Raw genomic sequence first — 10,898 nt, forward strand, 5'->3', positions numbered from 1 at the left:
CTCTCTCTCTCTCTCCCTGTCTCTCTCTCTCTCTCCCTGTCTCTCTCTCTCTCTCCCTGTCTCTCTCTCTCTCTCCCTGTCTCTCTCTCTCTCTCCCTGTCTCTCTCTCTCTCTCCCTGTCTCTCTCTCTCTCTCCCTCCCTCTGTCTCTCTCTCTCTCCCTGTCTCTCTCTCTCTCTCTCTATCCCTGTCTCTCTCTCACTCTCTCTCTATCCCTGTCTCTCTCCCTGTCTCTCTCTCTCCCTGTCTCTCTCACTCTCTCTCTATCCCTGTCTCTCTCTCTCTCCCTGTCTCTCTCTCTCCCTGTCTCTCTCTCTCTCCCTGTCTCTCTCTCTCTCCCTGTCTCTCTCTCTCTCCCTGTCTCTCTCTCTCTCCCTGTCTCTCTCTCTCTCCCTGTCTCTCTCTCTCTCTCTCTATCCCTGTCTCTCTCTCACTCTCTCTCTATCCCTGTCTCTCTCTCTCTCTCCCTGTCTCTCTCTATCCCTGTGTCTCTCTCTCCCTGTCTCTCTCTCTCCCTGTCTCTCTCTCTCTCCCTGTCTCTCTCTCTCTCCCTGTCTCTCTCTCTCTCTCTCCCTGTCTCTCTCTACCCCTGTGTCTCTCTCTCTCTCTCTATCCCTGTCTCTCTCTCGCTCTCTCTCTATCCCTGTCTCTCTCTCACTCTCTCTCTATCCCTGTCTCTCTCTCACTCTCTCTCTCCCTGTCTCTCTCTCTCCCTGTCTCTCTCTCTCTCTCTCCCTGTCTCTCTCTCTCTCTCTCCCTGTCTCTCTCTCTCTCTCTCTCCCTGTCTCTCTCTCTCTCTCTCTCCCTGTCTCTCTCTCTCTCTCTATCCCTGTCTCTCTCTCTCACTCTCTCTCTATCCCTGTCTCTCTCTCTCACTCTCTCTCTATCCCTGTCTCTCTCTCACTCTCTCTCTATCCCTGTCTCTCTCTCACTCTCTCTCTATCCCTGTCTCTCTCTCTCTCTCTATCCCTGTCTCTCTCTCTCTATCCCTGTCTCTCTCTCTCTATCCCTGTCTCTCTCTCTCTATCCCTGTCTCTCTCTCACCCTCTCTCTATCCCTGTCTCTCTCTCACTCTCTCTCCCTGTCTCTCTCTCTCTCTCCCTGTCTCTCTCTATCCCTGTGTCTCTCTCTCTCTCCCTGTCTCTCTCTATCCCTGTGTCTCTCTCTCTCTCTATCCCTGTCTCTCACTCTCTCTCTATCCCTGTCTCTCTCTCTCTCTCCCTGTCTCTCTCTCTCTCCCTGTCTCTCTCTCTCTCTATCCCTGTCTCTCTCTCACTCTCTCTCTATCCCTGTCTCTCTCTCACTCTCTCTCTATCCCTGTCTCTCTCTCACTCTCTCTCTCCCTGTCTCTCTCTCTCTCTCTCCCTGTCTCTCTCTATCCCTGTCTCTCACTCTCTCTCTATCCCTGTCTCTCTCTCACTCTCTCTCTCCCTGTCTCTCTCTCTCTCTATCCCTGTCTCTCTCTCACTCTCTCTCTATCCCTGTCTCTCTCTCTCTCTCTCTCTGTCCCTGTCTCTCTCTCTGTTGCTATGGTAACTCTCAGCACCCTGTGACCCGGGACCATTTCCGGTGTTGCACACTTCCGGCGCGGAGGCGGGGGACGAGTTTCGGAGCGACACCGATTCTCGGGCCTAGTCGCGGCGCCTCGTCAGGTGGGATCCCCGGGCTTGGCTCCGTGAGTTCAGCGGCTTCAGTGTCCCCGCGGGTCGGCACCAGCCTGCCTCGGGCCCCAGGCCGCGGCTTTATTCAACTCCTGGGTGCAATACCCAATCCCAACCCCTGACCCCTGACCCCTAACCTCAACCCCAATCCCTAATCCCAACCCCTGACCCCTAACCTCAACCCCCAATCCCTAATCCCAACCCCTGACCCCTAACCTCAACCTCAACCCCCAATCCCTAATCCCAACCCCTGACCCCTAACCTCAACCCCCAATCCCTAATCCCAACCCCTGACCCCAACCTCAACCCCCAATCCCTAATCCCAACCCCTGACCCCTAACCTCAACCCCAATCCCTAATCCCAACCCCTGACCCCTAACCTCAACCCCTAATCCCAACCCCGACCCCTGACCCCTAACCTCAACCCCAACCCCTAATCCCAACCCCGACCCCTAATCCCAAACCCTAATCCCTAACCTCTAACCCCAAATCTCAACCCCTAATCCCTAACCTCTAACCCCAACCCCAAATCTCTAACCTCAACCCCTAACCTTAACCCCTAACCTCAACCCCTAATCCCTAACCTCTAACCCTAACCTTCACCTCCACCCCAACCCCTGGTCGACACCATCCTGCCCCTGGACCCCAGACCGCTCTCCATGATCTCCTGCCGCGTTCAGGAGAAGGGGTGAAGTGGGAAGACATTATTTTCTTTTAATTAGAAACGCAAGGCTGCTCAGTGCCTTTATTTTTGACAAAAAAATGTATTTTATTTTTTCCAGGCAAGGCGGGCGGCTCTGAAATGTCTGTTCCCTCCTCCCAGGGCCACAATTGGAGCAAAAGGCCGAAGGAGAAGGAGGATGATGATGATGATGATGAGGAGGAGGACCCGGTGGATCAGATGATCTCCAGGACCGGCTGCACCAGCTTCCATCGGGCGGTGCAGGATTGTATGGCGGAGCACCAGGACTGGCGCCAGTGCCAACGTCCCGTGCAGGACTTCAAGCAGTGCATGGCAGAGTACCAGCGACGCCAGGCTGGCCAGATCGCCAGACACAAACCCAGCCCGGCCGGCAGCTGAAACCGGGCTGTTGTTGGTGGGGGGAGGATTCCCTTTGACAATTAACACCCCCTCCCTTTCAATCGGAAAAAAAAAACCCTTCGACAAGAAATGAAGAAACCATTTTGAGCGGACTTTGGTGGAAGCTGAGACGTCTTGTACATTTTTCTTTACAGAGAATTTCATCAATTTTATGCACAAACGGTCCATGTCAGTGTTTATTATTGTAGGTACAGCATGGGAGGGGGCCATTCAGCCCATTGTGCCTGTGCTGGCTCTTTGAAAGAGCTTTCCAATTAGTCCCACTCTCCTCTTTCCCCGTAGCCCTGTAATTTTTTTTCCCTTCAAGTATTTATCCGATTCCCTTTTGAAAGTTATTATTGAATCTGCTTCCACCGCCCTTTCAGGCAGCGCATTCCAGATCAGAACAACTCGTTGCGTAAAAAAAATGTTTCCTCATGCCGCCTCTGGTTCCTTTGCCGATCACCTTAAATCTGTGTCCTCTGGTTACCGACCCTCCTGCCACTGGAAACAGTTTCTCCTTATTTACTCTATCAAAACCCTTCATGATTTTGAACACCTCTATTAAATCTCCGCTTAACCTTCTCTGCTCTAAGGAGAACAATCCCAGCTTCTCCAGTCTCTCCACATAACTGAAGTCCCTCCTCCCTGGTACCATTCTAGTGAATCTCCCCTGCACCCTCTCCAAGGCCTTATGCTCCACACGAGCCTCCCCCCACCCTTTACTGTTCAGACAGTACGTGTATCTTGCACCTTTGAGCCTGGAACACCATGCAGTAAATATTTGCTGTTTTAAAGGAGCGACAGGCCGTTTGGTGTTGCCTGTTGGATCTCAGGAAAGCAGGAGTGCGAAAATTCTGCCCTGTGCCCGCTTGCACTTTCAAATAAAACTCCATAATGTTTCTTTCCTTTGCACTGTACTGGTCTTCATTCTGTGCCTGGGCGGCTGCTGCACTCTAACTATTGATTATCTGCCCATTTCCGTCATGCCTCTGGAACTTGTGTTAAGTTGTGTTACTTCACTGGCTGTAAAGTTCTTTGGGGCGTCCTGAGGCCGTGAAAGGCATGATATAAAGAAAGACTTGCATTTCTATAGCACCTTTCACAACGTCCCAAAGCGCTTTACAGCCAATGAAGTGCTTTTTGAAGCGTAGTCACTTGTAGGAAACACGGCAGCCAATTTGCGCACAGCAAGATCCCACAAATAGCAGTGTGATAATGACCAGATTTTTAGATGTTGGTTTACAGATAAATATTGGCCAAGACACTGGGAAGAACTCCCCTGCCCTTCTTCTAAATAGTGGCCATGGGATCTTTTACGTCCACCTGAGAGGGGCAGACGGGGCCTCCGTTTAGCGTCTCATCGGAAAGACGGCACTCTCCGACAGTGCGGCACTCCCTCAGTGCTGCACTGGGAGTGTCGGCCTGGATTAGGTGCTCAAGTCTCTGGAGTGGGGCTCGAACCCACAACCTCCTGACTGAGAGGGGGAGCAGTGATACCCACTGAGCCACGGCTGACATAGAACTGCAAGTCCTTTTTCTTTATCTACTGGAAGGCGGGGTGAGCAAGAGGGGAGAGAAAGGTCCCTCCATTAAGCCAGATAATCAAAGTTGCTCTGTATCACAAACAGGTTTTGGTGGTGCAATTGCATGTAGTTGCACCAAGATAGAGAACGACTGAAATGATTCAGGCTGAAAATCTGGTTCATTGGTGACGGAATGTCAGACGGACAGTGCGGAGGTGACCGAGGAAGAGGTGGGAGCTGGGCTGACCCCATCTCGCTAAGGGGCACGGTGTAAATGAAGAATCGGAGTGGGGGAGGGGGTCAACGATAGATCCAGGGGGAACTCCGCAGGTAATTATGAAGACTGGGATGAGATTGCTAGAACCTCATTGAGGATTGAAACCACACAAAGACAATCCCACTCAGGTGGGACCGGAGAGCAGAGATAGTGGATGAGGATCCGTCGGTAACCAGTAGGTGGCGATTGTGAGTGGGGGACTCTGGCTGGTTTCTCCTCCCGAGTCCATGGGGTCTGAGGCCAATTGTAGGGTCCCAGCTCGGGCCAACTAACCCAGTGCACTTGGGACAGTCCTGGACCGTTTATAGCTCAGTCCTATCACCTTTTTTATTCGTTCATGGGATGTGGGCGTCGCTGGCAAGGCCAGCATTTATTGCCCATCCCTAATTGCCCTCGAGAAGGTGGTGGTGAGCCGCCTTCTTGAACCGCTGCAGTCCGTGTGGTGACGGTTCTCCCACAGTGCTGTTCGGGAGGGAGTTCCAGGATTTTGACCCAGCGACGATGAAGGAATGGCGATATATTTCCAAGTCGAGATGGTGTGTGACTTGGAGGGGAACGTGCAGGTGGTGTTGTTCCCATGTGCCTGCTGCTCTTGTCCTTCTAGGTGGTAGAGGTCGCGGGTTTGGGAGGTGCTGTCGAAGAAGCCTTGGCGAGTTTCTGCAGTGCATCCTGTGAATGGTACACACTGCAGGCACTGTGCGCCGGTGGTGAAGGGAGTGAATGTTTAGGGTGGTGGATGGAGTGCCAATCAAGCGGGCTGCTTTGTCCTGGATGGTGTTGAGCTTCTTGAGTGTTGTTGGAGCTGCACTCATCCAGGCAAGTGGAGAGTATTCCGTCACACTCCTGACTTGTGCCTTGTAGATGGTGGAAAGGCTTTGGGGAGTCAGGAGGTGAGTCACTCGCCGGAGAATACCCAGCCTCTGACCTATTCATATAGCCACAGTATTTATGTGGCTGGTCCAGTTAAGTTTCTGGTCAATGGTGACCCCCAGGATGTTGATGGTGGGGGATTCGGCAATGGTAATGCCATGGTATTGAACCATTCAGAGAGCAAGCCGTTCCATTCCCATTTTAACCCACTCTGCCCTTCATAACCCTAATTCCCAGTTATTTGGTAATAATGTAGACAGAGGCTGCAGTGCTGCATCTTGCATGGGCCAAGAATGAGTTAGAAACACAGAGTCAAACACTTGCAGGTTTGTTTATTAGGCGTTAAATCAACAGACATACAGCCAACATCTTCCGAAAGATGTTTTTGCTGCAGAAGATGGCACATTACAACCAATTGAGCTCACCCTCTCTTCCAATTCCCTCTTTAACCTATGGCTAAGATCTCACCACATTTATACTGTTTCCAGCTAAGCTACTCCATAGGCATCTGTGTTCCATAACCCTTTACACCCATTCTCATAACGATCACATAGAATTTACAGCACAGAAAGAGGCCATTCGGCCCAACAGGTCCATGCTGGTGTTTATGCTCCACACGAGCCTCCTCCCTCCCTACTTCATCTCACCCTATCAGCACATCCTTCTATTCCTTTCTCCCTCATGTGTTTATCCAGCTTCCCCTTAAATGTATCTATACTATTCACCTCAACTACTCCTTGTGTTCCACATTCTCACCACTCTCTTGGTGGTGAAGTCTGTGATGATGATTATGGGGAGTGTTTGTTGATTATGAGAAGTACCATGGTCTTATGGTCTTTGGTCTTATGGTCTACTAGTATTTAGGAATAGGAGTAGGCCATTCAACCCCTCGAGCATGATGTCATTCAGTTAGGTCATGGCTGATCCATGTCTTAACTCCATTTACCCGCCTTGGTTCTGCAACATTCAGTGCCCTTTAGTACCAGTCTTTATCGAGATGTTTCAGGCTTGCTAAACATCTTATCACTCAAAGCTTTCTTTCTGACCTCGATGGTCCCAAAACTGACAGCCTGATGTTTAGGGTTAGCTGGGCACAGAATGTATGATTGTGGCCAGTTACAGATAACTTAATCTCTCAATGTAAAGTCCGATCTTCATAACTCCACCCATCATAACTCTAATTCTCAGTCATCTGGGTCCCAAATAAACAAACAGGCTGGGATTTATGCACTTTTAACCCTTTAAACGCCGACAGATCATTTTCAGGTGTGGAGTCTGGCTTAAGGGGAGAGTGGAACAAAGAACTGGGCACAAAGTCTGTTCACCTGATTCCCACTGCACCCGATTTTTGGTCTATAGGAACGTAGGAACAGGAGGAGGCCGTTTAGCCCCTCTAGCCTGTTCCACCATTCAATGAGATCATGGTTGATCTGTGACCTAACTCCATATACCCACCTTAGCCCCATATCCCTTAATACCTTTGGTTAACAAAAATCTATCAATCTCAGAATAAAAATTAACAATTGAGCTGGCATCAACTGCCGTTTGCAAAAGAGAGTTCCAAACTTCTACCACCCTTTGCGTGTAGAAGTGTTTCCTAACTTCACTCCTGAAAGTCTAGGCTCTAATTTTTAGGCTGTGTCCCCTAGTCCTGGACTCCCCAACCAGAGGAAATAGTTTCTCTCTATCTACCCTATCAGTTCCCTTTAATATCTTGAAAACTTCAATCAAATTATCCCTTAATCTTCTAAATTCCAGGGAATACACCCAAATTTGTGTAATCTCTCTTCATAATTTATCCCTTGGAGTCCAGGTAACATTCTAGTAAATCTACGCTGCACTCCCTCCAAGGTCAATATATCCTTCCTAAAGTGCAGTGACCAGAACAGAACACAGTACTCCAGGTGCGGTCTAACCAGGGCCTTGTATAACTAGCATAACGTCTGCCCCCTTGAATTCTAGTCCTCTAGATATAAAGGCCAGCATTCCACTAGCCTTTTTGATTATTTTCTGTACCTGTCCATGACATGTTAATGATTTGTGTACCTCTTTTGGACCTCCAGTTTTTTCGAGCTTTTCACCATTTAGAAAGTACTTAACTGCAAACTTTACACGTTGAGCAAACCCTGAGCCTGTGAGGCATCTTACCTTCTACACATACAACCCCCCTCACCCCCGCCCCCCCACCTCCCCAGCGCCCTCTTTTGGCCCAATCTCAGCTGCTCTTCCACCACTATGTGTAAATGAACCACCTGCATTTACAGTGTATTCACAATTCAAAATTGCCTAATTCATATTATTTGACAAGTCGGGATGGTGTGTGACTTGGAGGGGAACGTGCAGGTGGTGTTGTTCCCATGCGCCTGCTGCCCTTGTCCTTCTAGGTGGTAGAGGTCGCGGGTTTGGGAGGTGCTGTCGAAGAAGCCTTGGCGAGTTGCTGCAGTGCATCCTGTGGATGGTACACACTGCAGCCACTGTGTGCCAGTGGTGAAGGGAGTGAATGTTTAGGGTGGTGGATGGGGGTGAATATTTAGGGTGGTGGATGGGGTAGCAAGCTTGTTCAAACGTGGGTCACGAGAAAACCAGTGGGGAAAAATCCTTTGAAACAACTTTAAATTTAAAACCACCAGAAAAGGCTGAGGGAGTGACCTAATAGAGGTCTTTAAAATTATGAAGGGGTTCGATAGGGTAGACATAGAGAAGATGATTCCGCTTGTGGAGGAGACCAAAACTAGGAGTCACAAGTATAAGATGGTCACTAATAAATCCAGTCGGGAATTCAGGAGAAACTTCTTTACCCAGAGAGTGGTGAGAATGTGGAACTCGCTCCCACAAGGAGTAGTTGAGGTGAATAGTGTAGATACATTTAAGGGGAACAACAACTTGTATTTATATAACGTAAGATGTCCCAAGGTGCTTCACAGGAGCAATTATCAGACAAAAATTGACACCGAACCGCACGAGATATTAGGACAGGTGACCAAAAGCTTGGTCAAAGAGGTAGGTTTTAAGGAGCGTCTTAAAGGAGGAGAGAGAGAGGCGGAGAGGTTTAGGGAGGGAATTCCAGAGCTTTGGGCCCTAGGCAGCTGAAGGCACGGCCGCCAATGGTGGAGCGATTAAAATCGGGGATGCGCAAGAGGCCAGAATTGGAGGAGCGCAGAGATCTGGGAGGGGTTGTAGGGCTGGAGGAGGTTACAGAGGTTGAGAGGGGGGGTTGCAGCCATGGGTGGATTTGAAAACAAGGATGAGAAATTTAAAATCGAGGCGATGCTGGACCGGGAGCCAATGTAAGTACATGAGGGAGAAAGGAATAGCAAGATTTACTGATAAAGTGAGATAAAGTGGGGCGGGAGGAGGCTCGTGTGGAGCTTAAACACTAACACAGACCAGTTGGGCTGAATGGCCTGTTTCTGTGCTGTAAATTCAATGTAATTCTATATAATATTATCATCCGGTTACAGCCACAACTTGGACTCACAGATACTGCTGAATCCTTAGAATGTGCGTCAAGGGGATGCTGGTGAATAAATCAATTGAGGAGGAAATCTAATAGTTCTGATATATCGCCTGGGGGAGTGGGGAGGCGGGTCATCTGCAAAAAGCAATCTGTTGAACAACACAAAAAAAAAAAAATTTGCAAAGACAAATCTGTGAAAGCCTTGGAAATAAAGCTGGAGAGTCCAACCTTGCAAGGGAACCCTCTCGGCATCAACAAAACAAATGAAGTGATGTGTGAGAAGATCCTCAATCGGACCTGAGGGACTTTATATATATATATATGTGTGTGTGTGTATGAAATTAGGCTCAGCAGAGACTGGGAATGATAAGGAAATTGATCTCAATGAGGCATTTGAAAAGCTGGGTTGGCGATTGCAAAGTCAGTCTTTAACAGAAGCAACATAGAAAGGGTTAAATTCTCAATGTCCTGGACCGGGACGGTGTTTTTAAAGGGAAAGTGTTGTCTGTTTGTTTGTATCTGGGTGGCAAATCGTTCTTTTATTTTTTTTTTTCTTTTGCAACTGTTGAAAAGATGAGCGGGAAGAAGCTTTGGGCTAATTGCCTCGTCGACCACCGACAGCGTCTGACCCCCAAGAAGTGGCCCCTCTCTCTGGCCATCGTTGGTGCCCTGGTGTCCTGGGCTGGGGTCAGTCCCTGCCCCTCGGGCTGCAGATGTGCGGACAACTCGAGGTGGGTGGAGTGCAGGGACTCTGACCTGACGGAGATCCCGAGGGGGATCCCCTCCTGCGCCCAGGAGCTGGCCATCACCGGCAACAACATCTCGGTGTTGGGGCAAGCGTCTTTCGCCGGGAACGGCTCCGGGTTGGCTCGCTTGGCCACTCTGTCCCTCCAGGCCAACCGGATCCAGGCCATTGGATCCTCCGCCTTCCAGGGCTTGGCCAACCTCACCACCTTGAATCTAAGCGGCAATGCGCTGGCATCCATCGCCAAAGACGCGTTCCTTGGTCTTGCCCGGTTGCAGGGTCTGAGCATGAACTACGCTCTGGGACCATCACTTGGGGATCAGCTGTGGGCAGCGTTGCATTCCAGCGACTTGCCCAACCTCACAGAGCTCCAGCTGGTCGGGAACTATCTGACCAGCCTTTCCGAAAGCATGTCCACCAGCCCCAAATTGGAGGCGTTGGATCTAAGGCGCAACTTGTTGGACCGCGTCGAAAGGGGGACCATCGTCAGGTGGCAGAGCCAACGCAGACTGAAGGTTTACTTGTCCTCCAACCCGCTGGTGTGCGACTGTAACCTGCAGCCCGTGTACTGGTGGCTGAGGAACACGTCTCAAATTGCAGATGGCCAGAGACTTACTTGCTTCGGACCGGAGATCCTGAAGGGGAGAATCCTCGGCCAGCTGAGCGATTCAGACCTCAAGTGCCTGGAGGACACTGCTTCCTACATCTTCTTCGCCATTGTCCTGGCTCTCATCGGAGCCACCTTCCTCATGGTGCTCTACCTGAACAGGGAAGGCATAAAGGGATGGATAGACAATATCCAAGACGCTTGTCACGATCAGATGGAGGGCTACCACTACAGATACGAGCAGGAGTCCGAGCCCAGGCTGTCCAGTGTTACGGTTGCTGTCTAGCCTTGTGGTCAGAAGAGGAGAGCTGGTCGCCACAAGTGTTTGTAATCTCCCTTACTGTTCCCTCGATAGCCTCCAACTAATAACTGAATATGTTTCAACCAGTAAGAGAAAAATGAACCAGGATGATGTTAAAACACTTTGCGCTTATTCTAACGTATTATTCTGTACATTTCTTGTATATAATATATAGATAGATGCATATGATAAATTCATGTACCATATTGATCGTCTAAATCATGCACAATAGCCTTGCTGTGTCATGTTCTTTATTGTAGGGGGAATATTTCCTCTGCCTGCTATGTGTTAACATCATCGTAAGCTTACTGGAAGATTTCCTCTGCCTGCTATGTGTTAACAAGATCGTAAGCTTACTGGAAGATTTCCTCTGC

At 49.7% G+C, this 10,898-nt stretch overlaps 2 protein-coding genes across 3 annotated transcripts; both read left to right on the forward strand.

Annotated features, from left to right (window-relative positions):
• Positions 1–1,576: 1,576 nt before the first annotated feature.
• On the forward strand, positions 1,577–3,645 carry coa4 (cytochrome c oxidase assembly factor 4 homolog). Of its 2 annotated transcripts, none has more exons than XM_067985353.1 (2): positions 1,577–1,674; positions 2,443–3,645. In XM_067985353.1, exon 2 carries the CDS (start codon positions 2,463–2,465, stop codon positions 2,739–2,741), a length of 279 nt encoding a protein of 92 aa, XP_067841454.1. In that variant the 5' UTR covers positions 1,577–1,674; positions 2,443–2,462; the 3' UTR covers positions 2,742–3,645. The 2 variants fall into 2 exon arrangements, with proteins under 2 accessions (XP_067841454.1, XP_067841455.1); XM_067985354.1 differs by having other exon boundaries at positions 1,581–1,651.
• A 5,799-nt stretch (positions 3,646–9,444) lies between these two features.
• Positions 9,445–10,574, forward strand: tpbgl (trophoblast glycoprotein like). Its single transcript, XM_067985540.1, has one exon. The coding sequence runs from the start codon at positions 9,445–9,447 to the stop codon at positions 10,507–10,509; it is 1,065 nt and encodes a 354-aa protein (XP_067841641.1). The 3' UTR covers positions 10,510–10,574.
• The last annotated feature ends 324 nt before the right edge of the window (positions 10,575–10,898 follow it).

The sequence above is a fragment of the Heptranchias perlo genome, chromosome 6 (assembly GCF_035084215.1).
Source record: "Heptranchias perlo isolate sHepPer1 chromosome 6, sHepPer1.hap1, whole genome shotgun sequence".
Lineage (NCBI taxonomy): Eukaryota > Metazoa > Chordata > Chondrichthyes > Hexanchiformes > Hexanchidae > Heptranchias > Heptranchias perlo.